The 19804-nt window shown below is 41.3% G+C and overlaps 1 protein-coding gene across 2 annotated transcripts in view; it reads right to left on the bottom strand.

The window, feature by feature from the left end:
• Window positions 1-8476: 8476 nt before the first annotated feature.
• Window positions 8477-19804, bottom strand: part of ASB5 (ankyrin repeat and SOCS box containing 5) — a 39803-nt gene continuing 28475 nt past the window's right edge. For both annotated transcript variants that reach the window (XM_055567470.1, XM_055567472.1), the window contains exons 2-7: window positions 17028-17107; window positions 13744-13851; window positions 12851-13001; window positions 12545-12679; window positions 9761-9952; window positions 8477-8724 (exon numbers count right to left, since the gene is read on the bottom strand). In XM_055567470.1, coding sequence (XP_055423445.1) covers window positions 8597-8724; window positions 9761-9952; window positions 12545-12679; window positions 12851-13001; window positions 13744-13851; window positions 17028-17107 — 794 coding nt within the window. In that variant the 3' untranslated portion in view covers window positions 8477-8596. The remainder of the gene's footprint in view (window positions 8725-9760; window positions 9953-12544; window positions 12680-12850; window positions 13002-13743; window positions 13852-17027; window positions 17108-19804) is intronic.

The raw sequence follows: 19804 nt of genomic DNA, 5'->3' as shown, positions 1-19804 counted from the left end.
ACTATAAAGAAAACTGAGCACCAAAGAATTTATGCTTTTGAACTGTGGTGTTGGAGAAGACTCTTGAGAGTCCCTTGGACTGCAAGGAGATCCAACCAGTCCATCCTAAAGGAAATAAATCCTGAATATTCACTGGATGGACTGATGCTGAAGCTGAAACTCCAATACTTTGGCCACCTGATGCGAAGAACTGACTCACTGGAAAAGACCCTGATGCTGGGAAAGAGATTGAAGGTGGGAGGAGAAGGGGATGCCAGACGATGAGATGGTTGGATGGCATCACCGACTCAATGGGCATGAGTTTGAGCAAGCTCCAGGAGTTGGTGATGGACAGGGAGGCCTGGCATGCTGTAGTCCTGCTGCTGCTGCTGCTGCTAAGTTGCTTCAGTAGTGTCCAACTCTGTACGACCCCATAGATGGCAGCCCACCAGGCTCCCCCATCTCTGGGATTCTCCAGGCAAGAATACTGGAGTGGGTTGTCATTTCCTTCTCCAATGCATGAATGTGAAAAGTCAAAGTGAAGTCCCTCGGTCGTGTCCGACTCTTAGCGACCTCATGGACTGCAGCCTACCAGTTTCCTCCATCCATGGGATTTTCCAGGCAAGAGTACTGGAGTGGGGTGCCATTGCCTTCTCCATGCTGTAGTCCATGGTGTCGCAAAGAGTCTGAGACGACTGAGTGACAACTGAACTGAATGTGGTGTTTCCTTTGCTGAGCTGTATTAAATTCTGCCACTAGGGGGAACTAGAGAGAGAGAGAGAGAGACCTGGAGGCCAGAGGGAGAAGGGCTGTTTGGACGAAGGTCACCAAGGCAACAAAGCTTCACCTGGCAGTGCCAGCTGGTGCCAGTTTCCAGTTTTTGTTCCCACTCCTGGAGCAAGTTTCATCGTACTCTCTTACAGGCTGCAGTGGTGGCATTCAGAAGTCTGAGCCCTAGATTCGACTCTCAGATCCCTGCTCTAAGTTCCTCAAGAATCAGCACCTGCTGTGTTCTCTGCCCCTTCTAAGAGTCAGTCTGTAGGGCTTTCCCTCGAAGTTCAAGGCTCTCAGAACTCCTGCTGCTGCTGCTGCTGCTAAGTCGCTTCAGTTGTGTCCGACTCTGTGCAACCCTATGGACAGCAGCCCACCAGGCTCTTCTGTCCACAGGATTCTCCAGGCAAGAACACTGGAGTGGGTTGCCGTTTCCTTCTCCAGTGCATGCATGCATGCTAAGTCGCTTCAGTTGTGTCCGACTCTGTGCGACGCTATGGACAGCAGCTCACCAGGGTCTTCCGTCCACAGGATTCTCCAGACAAGAGTACTGGAGTGGGCTGCTGTTTCCTTCTCCACTCAGAACTCCTGCCCCTTCCCTTTGCATAGAGGTCTGGTGACAACAGAGGATGAGATGGTTGGGTGGCATCACCGACTCAATGGACATGAGTTTGAACACACTCTGGAAGGCAGTGAAGAACAGGAAAGCCTGGTGTGCTGCAGTCCATGGAGTCCAAAGAGTCATGATATGACTGAGTAACTAAACAACAACAACAACTTGAGGTCTATCTCTGTTAATTTAATAGTCTCATTTTAATTGTGTAGCTCTTCAGTATCCATTTAACCATTTCCTGATGTTAAATTATTGTTGAATTCAAAAGTTACTGTTTCCCTGATGAATGATGCCTGGAATGTGGTCTCCCTCTACCACCGGCTCATCTACATCTCACTAAGGCAGCTGAAGAACCTGCTACTCCTATTCATCAGATCCATGGTATCACGAATAAAGTGGACCAGCTGGATGTCCTGGGGGATGTTAAGATACTCAAAAACTTCTGCTGATCTTGTGGCAGAGAGCCAGAAAATTGATTTGACCTAAAGCAGGATGATGAACTTGCCCTACTGCTCCTGCTCGAAGAAAGCACGCTGCTTTTTGTGGTTCTTGCAGATTGTTACAGAGGAGAGAAAGTATCAGATCAATAGCAGGATAACAGTTGCTAGGGACTGTGGCAGTTTATTCCAGTAAAGAACCCTCAAACAGAAGAGCAGCTGTGACTGAAGTTACCTCCTGATGAAGTTCAGAAACCTGGAGTCATCCTCTAAGTCCCAGCCAACTTCCCACGTGAGCCCAACAGCTATCCAAGTCAATAATTGTTGTTGACCTCTCATATGTCAAAAGAAAATTCAGAGAGCTTACTTGATATGAGTATTTTCTTGATCAAGAAGCAAACTTGACAGACAGGGAGAGTTGCAGCAGAAGGAGCTTAGAAGCTGAATTTCAGCAACTATAGTGCAGGTTATAAAGTATGTTTGTGTCAGTACAGTCAGCCCTCGGACCCATGGCTTCCATAACTGTGGACTTAACCTGGCTCAGATACAAAAATGTTAGAAAACACAATTCCAGAAAGTTTGGAAAGGCAAAACTTGAATTTTTCTCCTGCCAGCAACTCTTTACACAGCATTTGCATTGTATTAGGTATTATAAGTAATCTAGAGATGAGTTAATGTATACAGCAGGGTGTGCATAGGTTATAAGCAAATTCCACACTGTTTTTAATAACGACCTTGAGCATCCTGGGATTTTGGCATCCTCAAGCCTTTAAGGGGTGACTGTGCACTGTTTCCATTGTGACTGTTTCAGTTCAGTTCAGTTCAGTCGCTCAGTTGTGTCCGACTCTTTGCGACCCCATGAATCGCAGCACGCCAGGCCTCCCTGTCCATCACCAACTCCCGGAGTTCACTCAAACTCAAGTCCATCGAGTCAGTGATGCCATCCAGCCATCGCATCCTCTGTCGTCCCCATCTCCTCCTGCCCCCAATCCCTCCCAGCATCAGAGTCTTTTCCAGTGAGTCAACTCTTTGCATGAGGTGGCCAAAGTACTGGTTACTGGGAACTTACACTCCTTTTCCTTGATTATAACCCACTAGCTAGGAAGCTGTAAGGTCTCATTGATAGGAAGAAGGCTTAAAGTTTTATTTAAGGTTGAAATCAGCATCTGGGGACACCGGGACAGCTTAGGTTTTAGTTAAGTGCACTGGGAATTGGGGATTTTCAAGCTGTGGTCTCAGCTTTGATTTCTCTACGCCACACCTCTCTTCCACTGTGAAGGTAACGGGGTGTAGACAGTGGGAGCCGACTGTGTTCTGCTCAGCCTGGGGCATCTGTGTTTTACTGGGTGTAACCAGACCCCCACCCCACCCCGTCTGCTTCTGCCCACAAGGAGGGGAAGTGTCCGTCTCCTGAGTCATACAGAAGGATCTCTGGATTCTCCTCCTGTGCCCTCCAACCTGGACTGTGTCCATATTGAAGTGACATTTGATAAAGCACCTCAGGTTATCCCTCTAGTTCTTTTAATGGGACAAGAATTAACTGAGAAAGTTCCACGTGGCTTACCTGTGGAGTCCTATCCCCAGGTCACAGGTGCGAGGCATTGCAGCAAGGCCTCAGACATGGAGCCCAGAGGCAAGGTCACCCCTGAAACTGACCAAGCCCCATTGGAACTGCTGCCAAGCCCCCTGATCCTTACTGGCCAGCTTCCTAACCTCAAATTAGGTAAAAACGCCCACCATGGCCCCCTAACCAGTCACCTAATGCCACCCTTCCAGCAGGAATTTTCTGTCTTGAGGCTATAAAAATTGGCTACTAACCTATGAAAAGCATCAACCAGGAGGTCAGCCAGCTGTGCTCATAGCACCCACATTATCTCTGCTCTTTGGTTCTCAAACCCACTCCTTTCTGCAACAATCTGTGTCTAAAAATTCCTTTCCAATCCATGCTCGGACTGCCACATCACCCAAAGATGAAAATGTCTCTCTACATGGATGTTAGTCACTGGAGTATTTATAGTGTCACAGTGAATCGGAACAGAATCGGAATAAAACTGTGGGGCCCACTGTTGAAAAATTAAGCCTTCAAGATGACCATTAAGCCAAGCATGGGGTGCTCTGAGTGTGGAACCGTGGAACAGAGTCGAACCCAATGTTCCTAAAGCTGGCGTATGTGGCTGGGTTGACCATGTACTTTTCCTCCTATGCATAACTCAAGAAGAAAGTTCATGAGGTTCCTTTTAATGCCTTCAGGTTTTTTGTTTGTTTTGTTTTAAGGACACTGTAACAGAGCCCAAAATTACTGCTTCCCTTCCCCCAGACTGAGACCATTAAATTGAGTTCTTGCTTTCAAAGTCATTTCATGCCTTCCTGTACAAAATGGATATGGATCTGCATAATAATTTGAAACATAAAAATGTAAAATGCTCACTTCACTTTGAGAGGGAGGCCTCAAAAATTATGAGCTAGTTAGGAAAATACTTCTGTTCCTCCTTATGTGTTTGAATGGTCTTGTCCTTGAGAATTAACATTTGTCCTTGGGAAGTGTAGAACCGTGTGTGTTTGTGTTTAACTTACCCTCTGGGCAGTGCTAGGTCCAGACAGGACAGATTCAGAGCTGAGGCCCACCCTCATGCTCTGTGGGTCAGTCACTGCTCCGGGGGAAGAGGGACCACTGATAATGGAACCCCTCCTCCTTTTAATGGGGAGGGGAGTTGGCAATAAGAGGGGCAGCTATTGGAAGACTGAATCCTGGCCCCAGATGGAACTGCCTTCACTCTCAATAGTCCTGGGTTCCCTGAAGTCCAGGGTCTGAGAGATGGTGTCAAGTCCCAAATGCTAGCTTGTCCTTTTTGAGGAAGGGACAAGCTAAGAATCCTGCATTGGTCACAAGAATGAATGATACGGAGAGATGGAGTCACCATTCTCCCCTGCCAAAGAAAAAAAAAAAAACAACCCAAACTCTTTAAAAACCCAGATGTAGGGTGTTAGTTCCGTCTTGTCTCTGGGTGAAGGAGGATCAGAAACAGGGTTTTCTGCACGCCTTTATTCCTTGGTCTAGTACAGGATGCTGGCACCACGTTGCCCTATCCTCCAGCCCAGCCTCAGTTCCCCCCTGGGGAAGAAACCCTGTTCCTCCTTCTGTACATTTCATAGATTATCTGCCTGCACGCCTCACCCTGACAAGGCATGATTTTGACAAGGGATGATCCTGTGATGGAGCTGTCCTGACAGCAAATGTCCTGACTCGTTGCGTCTCCCACCCTGCATCCAGCAAATCCTCTCCTGGTTGTTACTGGGGCCTGTGCCCCCCAGAAACACAGCCTTTCTCTCCTCGAGCCTTTGGGAACCTTCATGGTCTGAGGGGTGAATCACTGGAATGATCCGTTTGTGTTGAGACTCAGAAACACTAAACTCTCTTGTTTCTAGCAGGTGGACCTAATCGGCTGCCCTTGTACGACACAGAATGAATGTTTCCATTTGCCATAGCAATTCCAGTGGATGTTTCATTTTATATATTTAGGTCATTTATATTCCCCGAAGGGCACCCCTTTTTTTTGTTGAAGCCCTAGAGCAGATGGAGAGGTAACAAGGCCTGAATTTTCTGAATAAAATTTGCTCCCCCCAAAAGACTGAGAATGACTGTTAAGGCTTTTAAGAGAGAGGGCAAACCTTAAACCAATTATAAATAAGAAAGTAGAGAAATTAGAGTAAAAAGGTGGGAATAACCCAAGGGAGAAGATCATTTGTTTAAATTGTTGGTAGTGAATGGAGAACCACCCTCCTGGGTTCAGGGCTAAGGAAACACAGTGGATACTCTTAGACCTTTTCAGAAGAGGCCATCCTTTCACGCTGTGCTTCTATTTACTGATTTCTAGACATCTGTACTCTGTGGTTACAACAATAATAGAAAGTAAATATTTTTTTCCTACAAAAATAAATGTGTTCAGCAGTGCTTCACTCCAGCATTTATTTCATCATATTTCTTTAATCTCGTATCAAATACAGATGGTCCCCGATCTACTGGTTTTCGACTTTAGGATGGTTTGAAAACCATATGCCTTCAGTAGAAATTGTACTTTGAGGGTTGCATTTGGGTCTTTGTCCCAGGCCAGTGGTAGACTGTCCCACCAGATTTCTCGATGCTGGGCAGGACCTGCCGCTCCCAGGCAGTCCCCTGACCACAGAGCAGAGCAACTGATACATGTATAACTATTCTAGACCCAGACGACGGCCTGCTTTTCACTGTCAGTACAATATTCAGTCAACTGCATGGGAGAGTCAATGCTTTATGATAAACTAGGTTTTGTGTTAGATGATTGGGCCCAACTGTAGGCTAATGCACATGATCTGAGCACATTTAAGGTGGGCCAGGCTGAGCTCTGATGTTCCATGGGGAGGTGTATTAAATGCATTTTTAACATATGATGTTTTCACCTTATGATGGGTTGATCAGGAGGCAACCTCATACCAGGTATGGTATAGGATATCTGTAGTATTTTTTTATTTTGCCTTTGTAGAATTTTGTCCTTGGACCTTTACACACGTCTGTAAAAAGATTCTGATTAGAGGAACTTCACGGTGTCAGTCGGCATTATGTCGCTCTAACTGCTCCTGATACAGTGATTTGAAAACCAGTAGTAAATAAGACTAGGACAATTAATCATATTCTCCATTACCTTCCATTATAAAATCAAATACTAATTAGAACAGAAAAAAAAAACTGGTTTATTCCAGGGATAACCATCACACTTTAATATAGTAACATACATATGGTGTGTTTAAATTAGAACATTTCTTTGATATGATAATCATACTCAAGCTAATATACAAGGTACCAGCACTCTAAAACTTTCCAAGTGTCAATTTTTATTTTAATATTTGATATTTGCTTCTCTTACTGACATAAGACCAATTAAGAGGGATGCCTTGTACCCTAAGATGACTTCTTGCTCAGGAAAAATACTAGTAGACACTGTTTTACTGAAAAGCAATTTTAATATGTGATTATGTTTAATAGGGTTAATCTATAATTAAAAAAAAGGTTAAATGCATATTATTCTGAGGATATTACAAATTTATTAAACTGAGATATTTTGTAAAACAGACTAATTTAAAACTCTCTAGCCACATAGAAGATATTAAAAAAAAAATGCCACAACCGTATTTTGACTTTTGAAAATTTAGAATGATTCTTTAAAAATGTAGTCTTAATAACTTTGGGGTTATATACAATAATAGTTCATTTCCCACAGGTCTCTGGCAGTCAATCAAGAATTAAGTAAAAAGGAAAATAGGCCCTGGGTTATCAAAATGTTTTATCAAAATTTGATAAATTTATAGGACTCATCCAACTATTTTTCTTCTACTTTACACAGTGTTATAAGTATCTTCGGAGAAGGCGATGGCACCCCACTCCAGTACTCTTGCCTGGAAAAATCCCATGGATGGAGGAGCCTGGAAGGCTGCAGTCCATGGGGTCGCTGAGGGTCGGACACGACTGGGCGACTTCACTTTCACTTTTCACTTTCATGCATTGGAGAAGGAAATGGCAACCCACGCCAGTGTTCTTGCCTGGAGAATCCCAGGGACCGGGGAGCCTGGTGGGCTGCCGTCTATGGGGTCGCACAGAGTCGGACACGACTGAAGCCACTTAGCAGCAGCAGCATAAGTATCTTATTACCTTTTAATTCAAATAGTTTAAGCTAAAAAGTAGTCACAGAGAGTTTTTTTTAATGTTTAATTTTATTTTTTAATTACTTTTTATATTGCACTCAAATACATTAAGCAGAAGAGAATAAACCCCACAGAGGAAACCTTCTTATGTACAGCATCCCTTTACAGTATCGTCTATGCTGAACCCTTGTTTTGTGCAAGAATTAGAAACACCACAGTGAAGGTCCACAGATGGGGGACATTTCCTAAGGTTTCTGTGTTTGCTAAGTAATATCCTTTTTCCTTTTCTTTGAAAACCCCACATTTTAAGGCATTTTTTATCTTTCACTTTCTACAGCCTTGGGCCCCCCTGATCCCTAGAGTGTGACCCAGGGCCTCTTTATCAACTACACATGAAGTTCATTTTCCTGGTCCAAGTCTCACCAGCTCCTGACAGCCTCTGAATGGAGGAGGCTGGGGTGATATGTATAAAAGCACGGAAGAGAGACCCTGAGAGACCACTCATGAGTAGGAAAGGGTCTTCAAATACACGGAGCAGGTGTGTAATGTTCCAGACTTCTCAGGGTGAGAGAGCTGTAGTGATCATTCTAGTCCTGCCAGTTTCTGAAACAGGTTTACCTAAGGCAGTGAAGTGACCACTGGGACCTTTGCAGGAAAGGGGTGATTCGTCTTCTCTTTACTGAATTGATCATTATAATGATAAGCAAACATTTACCATAGTGGGTTTCCTGAATGACAGTCATCTTTATTTCAAAAAATATATGAGCTGCTCTTTTCTAAACCATACTCATATTTTGTATTAATGTCAACAATATAGAAATAATCACAGAGGCCAAAACTTAGAAGCATAAACATTCATCGGAGAATCTAGACCTTCAAAAATATATGAATACTTTTAGTAAGGGTTCATATAGATACTTTAAACATATTATAGTCCAAAAACAGTAAAAATGCATGAAACATACTATGCACTAGTACACTTTAACTAAAATTGCTATTTCACTAACTTCCCGGGTATTCTCATATCTCTACCATCTCTTTAGCATGTTTTAATATGAAATATACACTATGCAGATGAAATAGAAATTTCTGATTTTCAGACATTTAGAATTATTTTACTCCCTTATCGATACTGTAAGAAATTCTGCAATAACGTTGGCAGCTGGAGCTGTGGGATAAGGTGTAATCTTGGTCTACCGATGTAGTTTCTGATACAGAGTCTGCAGAGCTGGCATAGAGAGCTTGGGGTGGCTGTAAGAAACGTGAAAGTATTTGTTCATTAAAATCAAAATGGATTTTTCTGTGTTGTAAGACACATGAAATCAAACCACAAAAAAAAGACAGTGTTTTGCAATAAATTAGGGCAGTATGACCATTGTGCGTTTGTACATGCTCAGTTTTGTCTGCCTCTTTGCCACCCCATGGACTGTAGCTCACCAAGTTCCTCTGTCCATGGAATTTCCAGGCAAGAACACTGGAGTGGGTTGCTATTTCCTCCTCCAGGGGATCTTCACAACCCAGGGACCGAACCCAGCAATGTAAGCGTATACTTTACCACTACACCACCTGGGAAACCCATTAACCTAGGGATATTTATATAAGCATATGTGTATTGCTTTTATTTGTAAGACTTTATTATAATTGAGATATAATCCATGCATGTTCTTTAAAATATTTTAATCTTCGGGCTTATGAAATTATTGTTGTTTATAAAGCCTCAAAAACAAGGCTTTTTGCTTTTTGAAGGAGAAATAAATCTCCTGCTTTATGAAGGACATATAAATCAAAAGCTCCAAGAAGTGTTATGCACTAAAAGGGGAATTAAAAAAATTTTTTTTCCTCAAATTAGATTAAGTATTTAAGCCAAAGCAAATTTTTCTCTAGTGTCTAGACCAGGCTTTAGAATTTCTGTTTTAGAATAAAAATACTTCATGATTATGTTTCTATAACACACTATAGATGATGCATATCCTTATAAAATGGGGCATATTTCAAGATATATATTAATATATATTTAAACAGAATCAACATATTGTTTACTGTCAAAAAATAATATATTTACCTTAAACTGAAGGAATACAGAATTTAGGTAAGATGAGAACAGAGAAAATCAAAATCCTCATGATACCTTCTTTATGGATGCAACCCAAGTTAAAAAGTTATCTTCCTTCAAAAAATATTCCAAATGCTATGTCATTGTTGTTTTACATGCCAACAAAAAGTCTTCTAATTTCATCTATTTCAAGCCCTTCAAAATGTTTTTAATGCCCTCGTAGATTCTTCTTACCTTCATGTTGAAGCAATAATCTTTCCACCAAACTGTTAGAAGTCGCTACATCGACAGGCCGCAGAAGATCTGTGTTTTTGGCGTTGATATCCGCTCCAAATTCTAGCAGTAAGTTTACAATTTCTGTACAGGACTGTTGAGCAGCAGCGTGTAATGGAGTATCCCAATATTTGCCTTTTTGTACATCAGCACCTACATGGAAATGAGGAGTGATGGTTTGTGAGATGAATCACCTGCCTCAGCAAGGGGAGGCCAGTGTGTCAGCCACAAAGAGGATCTCAGTTCTCTGTAATGAGCTACTTCTTTATATGCAATATATATGCACAATGCAGATTTCATAAATATGCTTCATACATACATGTATTGAATCTTAAAATGCAATACACCTGGATGGAGAGTTCACACTTTTGTTAAGTCCTCTAATATTTTTCTCTATGCTTGAAAATTTTCATAATAAATTATTTTAAAAAAAATTTTTAAACAATTCCCAAAGTAATCACATTAACTAGTATTTATAGTGCACAATTAGGTTGACATATCCATTTTCCTCACAATGGATCATTCTTAGGATTATTCAAGAACTTACTGTTCTTATTCTTTTCATTTATTTTAGGGCAATAGAGTTTTTTGGTTTCTTGGAAAACTTATGACTATAGATATGTGAGCTCTTTGGACAAAATGTATACAGATTTGTCCCCCTCCCACTCAGGTAGTTTAATTCAATAAATATATAAGGCACTGAGCCTTTTAAGTAGAAGAGCACATTATATTTCTGCATGCAAAGTAAGTTTTTAAAATGCTTATATTAAAATATCCTTACATGTTAAATTGCCTATTACACAGTTATTTTATCTTGGTGCAAACCCCTGGCACATGGTGGTCATTTGACACACGTGCAATGAATATATGCTGTTTAATACTGTAAAGAATAATGATCCCATTTTCCAATGCATAAAAAGTTACAACACCAAGACAGGCCTGTTAATAAAAATCCATTAAGTCCTTCTCAGCTCTGCTTTCTGACACCATCAATAAAACTGATGATGTTTATGAAAGCAACACATTTCATGAGTCCCTCTATGGCCTTCCTGATACTCTCAAGTTTCAGTAAATGTATTTGTTTTCAATATTTTTAAATCAAATGTAAAAGATTTAGTGAAAAAATATATTTCATAACAAAATCTCCACAGGGGAAGCATACATTTCATTGGTTATACCAATTTTATGGGAGATCAGAGCCTGAAAATAACAACCAATCCACAATTACTAACAATACTGCTTCAGTTTCTTTTTTTTTTTTACCCAATATAAAATATCGGGAAGAGAATAATATTGCAAGCAAAATAAAGCAGGTTGTAAAGAGTAAACTCTTCTGGTTATACAAATTTATGGGTGAACATAGTCAGAAAATAACAATCTGCCAGCCATTATTAGCAGAACTCACATTTAAGACTCTTACAAGGTATAAAGAGAAAGAAATATGGATACAGACACTGCTTGAAGAAGTCTATAATTTAGCCAAGATGAAGTGCTGCTGCTGCTGCTAAGTTGCTTCAGTCGTGTCCGACTCTGTGCGACCCCATAGATGGCAGCCCACCAGGCTCCCCCGTCCCTGGGATTCTCCAGGCAAGAACACTGGAATGAGTTGCCATTTCCTTCTCCAATGCATGAAAGTGAAAAGTGAAAGTGAAGCCGCTCAGTCATGTCCGACCCTCAGCGACCCCATGGACTGCAGCCTTCCAGGCTCCTCCGTAACACATAATAGGATTACTAAAAATATATGTGACTTCCCTGGTGGCTCAGATGGTAAAGAATCTGCCTGCAATGTGCGAGACCCAAGTTCCATCCCTGAGTCGGGAAGATCCCCTGGAGAAGGGAATACACTCCAGTATTCTTGCCTGGAAAATCCCATGGACAGAGGAGTCTGGAGGGCTACAGTCCATGGGGTCGCAAAAAGTTGGACACGACTGAGTGATTAATACTTTCACTTTCATATATCAGAGTCTGAATGAGTGTCATAAACAATAAAAACCACAGAAATCCATTTAGTCATTTTATGTATATTTTGAGCACCTGCCACATGAGAGGCATTGGGCTAGAGGGAAGAGTTGATGGAAAAAAAGATATAATTCATATCTTAAAAGGGCTCGCAGTCCTAGAGTGGAAAATACGACATGTTCTCAGAAGATTATGAATAGTTTCTTAGGGCTGAAGCTGAACGTTAAGGAATTGGCTTGTTTCAATAAAGTGAAAGGGTATTAAATCTTTTTGGGTAAATTACAAAGCGGGGCAAAGTCTTGAAAGACAAGGTTACCTAAGCAGTTATAAATGAAGTGAAGTGAATTCGCTCAGTCGTGTCCACCTCTTTGCGACCCCGTGAACTGTGGCCTACCAGGCTCCTCAGTCCATGGAATTTTTCAGGAGTATTTTTACTGGAGTAGGTTGCCATTTCCTTCTTCAGGGAAGCAGTTATAATCCCTCACATTTCTTTTGATAGGTTTGCTCACAGAGATAGAGCTATTTGGCACCATTATATCCAACCTTGAGGATTTTAATTTTATGACCTTTTATAGGTAGGACTTTTGGAGTTTTGAGGTCAAGTGGAGTTACCACAAATGTGCTTCCTTCTATGGATTTTAGAGTTATAGGTGAGGATGCTTAGAATAAGAACATTTTTATCCATAAGGTGTAATGTTTAAAGAAGCTTATTTAGAGAAGTCAATACGAAGCTGAAGAACTGCTTGTGTGTACAGACAGAATGGAAGATGGGATATAGAAAATTACCAGCGTAAAGAAGCTTCCGGACACAATGGAACTGCTGGGACAGGCAAGCTACATACAGAGGGGTTCCCAGATGAGGAATGTCTTGGTCAACATCTACACCCCAGGATATCAGGATTTCCAGACATTCGTGGTGACCTGCCAACACAAAGTACAGGTGAGTTTGCGTCTCCTGAAGACCTGTTCCCCCACCTCCAACACACAGCTCCCCACCCCCGCCCCACCCCAGGCTTCTCCCTGCAGCCTCATTCACTATGCCTGTGGCTGAAGGAACTTTCTCCCCTTGTCCCTTCACCCGGTCACAGTCACCTTTGCTGGCTGCCTCGTGCGTAGGGGAAGGAAGGCAGGACTCCAGCTGGGGTTTGGCGCCGTATTCCAGGAGCAGCTCTGTGCAGCTGGTGCTGCCCTGTGAGCACGCGTTGAATAAGGGGGTCACGCCGTCTATGGTATTCGCGTTTACCTAAACCAAACCAGAGCTCTGAGAATGACAGTCACAGAACCACTCGCCATTCCTGTCAGGCATTTAAAACAGGTATGTGCGTAGAAACAGATATTAACTGAGAAGGTGTGTGCAGCAAACGTGACAGCAAACAGATATTAACTGAGAAGGTGTGTGCAGCAAACGTGAGCTATTTAAGCTCACACACACATCCGTAAGCAGAGCTTGAAAATGCTAAGGGATAAATAGAAACATGATGCGGTGGATAATCCACAGGGGTGAGCATGCAACTAGTGGAATTCTGAGAAAAAAAAATATTCTAGAATCAAATACACAGAAATGAGTTAAATAATTAGGTACTTTATAGTTAGGGAAAAAAAGGTACAAATGTAATAGTGATGAAGCCACTTTGCTGGCTGGCAGCTGAAATTGGAAATCTTATTTCTGAGAATTTATCTAAAAAAAAAATTCAGAAGATGAGCACACATTATAGCTTAAAGATGTTCATCTATTGTTATTTGGAATTGCAAAAGCAGGAAACAGCCTAAGGGATACTCCATACCCTGCAGTGTGCTACCCATCTTTTACAAAGATTGGAAATCGTGCTTGGAGTGCTAGCGGGCAATTTGAGAGCTTTCTTTTTGTTCCGTTTTTGAAAACTACTAAGAAGGAAAGCAAGAAGGCAAGAGAAGCAAAATGAGGACTTTACCTGCTTCTCTCAGTCAGCCCATGTGGGATGGGGAATGCTTTTCGGGGCACTTACGTTGGCTCCGGCTTGCAGAAGTGTCCTGGCACAGGCCACGTGATCTCCAAGGCAGGCTTCGTGTAACGGCGTGACATGGTCTATGGTCACTGCGTTGACATTATAACCCTAAATATGACATCAGTAATTTTGAAACGTGAGCAGAAAGTCAGATAAAAAGGCCCTGTGTAAATTGTCATTAGAAGGTGATAGCAAAGACCAGAACATCTCAGGAAAATCGGGTTTCAGTTTAGCAGGCATGACCAGTTCAAATGCCCAGATTCATTCAGCTGTCAGATCCCCTGAATCAAACTGTTGTAACCATCATATTGCATCCCACACAGCCTTAAGTGGTTTGTCCAACAGATTCTGAGCCACCTTGACATATTTAGGGCAGCCTGCTCTGAGCCCCATCAACTAGATTATATGCTGGTGGTTAACAAGTCTCAATACAGAGTCAGTTAGATGTGAGTTTGAAGCGCCATAATGCGGTATTTTTTTAAATTTGGATTGCTACTCTAACCTCTAAATATATTGGTACAATTAAATGAGATGATACATGCAAAACAATAATGATTAAAATACCCAGCATTGAGAAAATGTCTTATTTTATTATTCAATCAAAATTAAGTAAAATCTAAATATTTTTATTCCAAATAAACTATAATGATATCAGTCTAAAATATTTAACTATTGCTAGGGGAAAAAGGTTCCTTGCCTTCCTGCTATATTTGATAATTCACTCTATCGACAGTCATACTACCATCGTCACAGGAAGATTTTCGTGGCCAAAGCCCCATAGCATCTTATAGGTTATCATGATCTATAATAACACCAGAAAGGACACGAAGAATCTTGAAATGAAGGCAAGAAAATAAATATCACCCCAAATCTTTGCTACTAGTGAGTGTCAATTTTTTAAGATCCCTTGAATCACCCTGTCAGAGGTTTCAGACTGGCTGGTCTGCAGCCAGACCTGGAGAACTGATTCCCAGCCACTGCCCATGAGGGTGACTGATGACAGAAGGCTCTGAAAGGTCCAGGTTCCGTCTCACAAGGGCTCCGGACACAGCCTCTGACCCTCTCAGCTGGCCTGTCTGTGGACATGCGCTTACAAATCTCCTAAGACTCCTCCTCTCCAAGAACTGCGTGACCCTTTCAGAGGGGTTGCCCTTCAGCACTTAGTGATGGTTTTGCAGTTTTTATTGTATATTTCATCAAGTGATGAGCAAATCACATAGTGACCGGATTATCCCAGAACTGGAAGGCCCTAAGGAGTGTCTTGTTCTGCAACCTCAGTTCACAGGTGAGTAAAGGGAATCTCTGACATGCTGTGGTTCACTTCAAGTGCCAGCCAGGAGTCCAGGTGACCAGAGCCCAGGGCAGTGTTACTTAAAGTGAGTGACACAACCTTTTCTCCCTTCATAGTCATCTGAGAAAACTCCTGTCTCCCTGATTCTGAGAAGCACCAGGGCAAGGACTTCCGGATCTGGGTGTGCATTCATATCCCATTGGCCAAGCCAGAGTCCCTTATACTTCAAAAGGAATCTGTGCCTTTCTTTTTTCCTCCAGTGAGTCTGATGATCAGAGAGGTGTAAAAATGACTGTTCTGTGGCATTCATAGGCAAATCCCCATAACATACTACAGATTACCATAATGTAAAAAAGCACTGTTACAGCATCTGGTCTGATTATCCTTTCTTGGGTATTTTATGACCGAACTAAGCCTGCAATTAACTGCACACCATTGTACCGATGTAAGCGTATTTAAAATGTGTGATAAATAGTACATATATCCAATTACTTCGTGCTTAAATATGTCTATCAATGAACAAATATACTGTGTGAGAATTTGAAATACTAAGGCATAATACTATACCAAAATGTTTTAAAAGATGTTTCAAAAGATAAATGAGAAACTATGGATTTGGCTAACAATATTGGTTTTAGAAAAGGCAGAGGAACCAGAGATCAAATTGCCAACATCTGCTGGATCATGGAAAAATCAAGAGAGTTCCAGAAAATCATCTATTTCTGCTTTATTGACTATGCCAAAGCCTTTGATTGTGTGGATCACAATTAACTGTGGAAAAGTCTTCAAGAGATGGGAATACCAGACCACCTGATCTGCCTCTTGAGAAATTTGTATGCAGGTCAGGAAGCAACAGTTAGAAATGGACATGGAACAACAGACTGGTTCCAAATAGGAAAAGGAGTACGTCAAGGCTGTATATTGTCACCCTGTTTATTTAACTTATATGCAGAGTACATCATGAGAAATGCTGGACTGGAAGAATCACAAGCTGGAATCAAGATTGCCAGGAGAAATATCAATAACCTCAGATATGCAGATGATACCACCCTTATGGCAGAAAGTGAAGAGGAACTAAAAAGCCTCTTGATGAAAGTGAAAGTGGAGAGTCAAAAAGTTGGCTTAAAGCTCAACATTCAGAAAACTAAGATCATGGCATCTGGTCCCATCACATCATGGGAAATAGATGGGGAAACAGTGGAAACAGTGTCAGACTTTATTTTTATGGGCTCCAAAATCACTACAGATGGTGACTGCAGCCATGAAATTAAAAGACGCTTACTCCTTGGAAGAAAAGTTATGACCAACCTAGATAGCATATTCAAAAGCAGACATTACTTTGCCAACAAAGGTTCGTCTAGTCAAGGCTATGGTTTTTCCTGTGGTCATGTATGGATGTGAGAGTTGGACTGTGAAGAAGGCTGAGCACCGAAGAATTGATGCTTTTGAACTGTGGTGTTGGAGAAGATTCTTGAGAGTCCCTTGGACTGCAAGGAGATCCAACCAGTCCATTCTGAAGGAGATCAGCCCTGGGATTTCTTTGGAAGGAATGATGCTAAAGCTGAAACTCCAGTACTTTGGCTACCTCATGCGAAGAGTTGACTCATTGGAAAAGACTCTGATGCTGGGAGGGATTGGGGGCAAGAGGAGAAGGGGACAACAGAGGATGAGATGGCTGGATGGCATCACTGACTCGATGGACGTGAGTCTGGGTGAACTCTGGGAGTTGGTGATGGACAGGGAGGCCTGGCGTGCTGCGATTCATGGGGTCACAAAGAGTCAGACACAACTGAGCGACTGATCTGATCTGATCTGATGAGTTAAAATAAAAAGCTAGTAAAAGTTATCAAGCAATTTTGTTGTTTTTGTGTTGATTACTATTGATAATGAATGCTGTATGCTCAGGGAACAGAGACATATTTTAAACTATAGGTTAATCATAAACTTATGTATTATAATATATTACATTATAAAATTATATATTATATTTTACCTGTGATAATAATGTTCTCAGAGCTAGAAGACGACCTTGACTGGCTGCTTCATGTAGTGGTGACCGATCTGCCCAGGAACCTTCCAGAAAACAAAGAAAACAAAAATCTGTGAGTTAGAGCAAACCCTGATGGTGGTGGTTGTTGTCAACTCTTTTTAACCCTATGGAAATGGCAACCCACTCCAGTATTTTTGCCTGGAGAATCCCGTGGACAGAGGAGCCTGGCAGGCTACAGTCCATTAGGTCTCAAAGAGTCAGACACAGAGGAGAACGCACACACCCGGCACCAACTCTTCGAGGTACGTATCATTATTATTTCTGTTTTAAAGTTGAGGAAGTGAAAGCTCTGGTAGAAATGAAAACATTTAAAAAGAGCCACATAGTCTAATTCCAGAACTGAATTGTTACAACTCCACTGCCCTTGTTTTTCCTTTCCATCCAGCATTATTTCCTGCTTATCCAAGAAATTAATGAGCTCAACACCCGATTCTTTGAATTATCAATTGAATAAAGAGTTATCTTTTATTAGTTTTGGGGTATTGTTTCTTTCCAGGATGCAACACTCCCATATCATATTAAAAGCAGAATTGAATTAGTGTACCCCAATAAATATTTGTTAATAGAGCAAATTTGGCAGGAAAATAATAATTTATAAGAATTGAAGCCTTATGTTCTCACAAAATAAAATGCTAAAGTCACCATCATAAGTAAGTCTTTGGGGGAAACACTTATGTTTCCAGTTCCATCTATGAAGATAAAATTCAATGCTTTCAAAATCATATGCAATTATTTGTTTTATCATTAAACAATTTGACTGCAGAGCACAACTCCGGAGGCCTTCAGAACATATATCAGTTTTCATGGTGAATGTTTAAATAAGCAAATTATTAACTTTCCAAACAGACTGCCTGTGTAAAACCACTGTGTTCATTTACTGAGCACGGCAGTAGTAAATTAACAAGGTTTTAAGTAATCAATGCTTAAATAAATGTTTGCATTTAAATATTCATTTATAATATTTATAATGATTTATAATGCTCCCTCCTGTATAATGGGTTAATAAATGTCATTATCCTTGTCACTGAACGCTGTGTGCTGAATTGTATGAGGCTGATCTGTTATCACTGGCTGTTCTTCCACCGCCACTGGCTAATGTGGCCATTAACCAGATGTTGGCACTCAGAACAGTCTACAGAAATGGCCTTTTGGATTCATTTTTGGACTCATTTTTTTCTAGTAAACTATTAAGACTGTAAGGGGCAGCAAAATTCATAATACTTACAACTGAGGGGTACTAGATATTCCTATTTTACATACAATTTATCCATCAAAATGATTTCATTAGTCTTCTGGACCATTCAGCATTGCTTGTTGTTGTTCACAAAAGACAGAAAAAATGGAAAAGCATCATTCAGAAAATACGCCACATCAGGGCCAAAATAAAGAAATGTAAGTGTTTACTGAATTCACTACCCATCACAGCCCCCTATTCTCCTCCAAGATGGTCACAGAGCTTTCTGTACCCATTGTCATTTTCTTTATCACCAAGCCTCAAGTCCTTTACGGTGGAAGAAAAAAAAAAAAACTGAGGCCAGAGTTTTGTATGTGCATTTGCTATTATCTCTATTCATAAGACCTCCACTGGCATGAAAGGGGAGTTATATGTCACATGTTCTGCAGGAGAGTGTGGGTGGTGGTCAGTGAGAAACCCCACTGGGAGTAGATGGTGCGGGCGAGGGCTCCCTTGGCCTGAAAGGCAGGGGTCAGTCTTCTGAGAGCCACTGCCCTGTTACTAATATTTTCCTGGATGAACTCAGCTCTGCTCACCTGCCCAGGAGCCCTGCTGCTTGTGGCCTAAAAGCAGTGGGATGGGCTAGAGGAGGAGGAGGTGAGACAAATGGAGACCAGGAGGAAAAGAGAGATGAGATGCAGGTTGGAGCCCAGAAGGGTCATGGAGGAAAAAGACTGAGGGACTGGGCAGGCCTGGCCTTGAATCTCAGATTAGGGTGATGGCCTTCAGGGAGGACCTAAACTCTCTGTGGGTCAATTTGCTCATAAAATAGGAAAAATACTACCTGTGAGACAGGATTGAGAGCAGGCTAGAAAGGAGCATGCTAAGTGCATGCCTGCCATGTAAATGCACAAATAATACCTAGCATTCTTAGTTAAATATGAACTGATAAATACAGGAGGTTTTTAATATGAATTTAAAGAAACAATTCTTCTCCAAAATTAGGGGAACTTGAGCCATAAGTAACAGCATCTATCGACCAAAATGATTTTCCGTGCTATCAGCTTAATTAAATAAACCATATAAAGCAATTGAATGATTCATAAATGTATTTAAGCCAATGACCAACACTGTTGCTATCTTTTTCTTTCCTAAGTAAGCTCTGAGAAATAAAGTCATAGCAATCCATTACAGGAGTAATTTATAGTACATGCTGGCGAGTCAATGCAAAAATGTTTTTGTTTTGAATTCTGCTTACTTAACTCCCAAGCAACCCCACCTGGTCTGCTTCCTTATAATTCCTTAGATGAATTTCTATAATTAATCTGGTAACATGTGAGAATCAGAGGATCCATCATGCTCCAGTTTCTGTTTTGAGCTAAACCTTCACCCCTCCCTGCTTCTCCCTTTCAAAATCTGGAAATCAACTGCAAATTTCTATTCAGATATATTCAATATTAAATATCTTACCTTCAATATAGATATGCTTTGCAGTAGAAAGATTTATAAACTTTCTCAAGACCAAAAAAAGATAAATATCTTCATT

Source organism: Bubalus kerabau, chromosome 2 (genome assembly GCF_029407905.1).
Source record: "Bubalus kerabau isolate K-KA32 ecotype Philippines breed swamp buffalo chromosome 2, PCC_UOA_SB_1v2, whole genome shotgun sequence".
Classification (NCBI taxonomy): domain Eukaryota; kingdom Metazoa; phylum Chordata; class Mammalia; order Artiodactyla; family Bovidae; genus Bubalus; species Bubalus kerabau.
The sequence above is the reverse complement of the archived record's forward strand: the minus strand, read 5'-3'. Positions and strand labels throughout refer to the sequence as shown.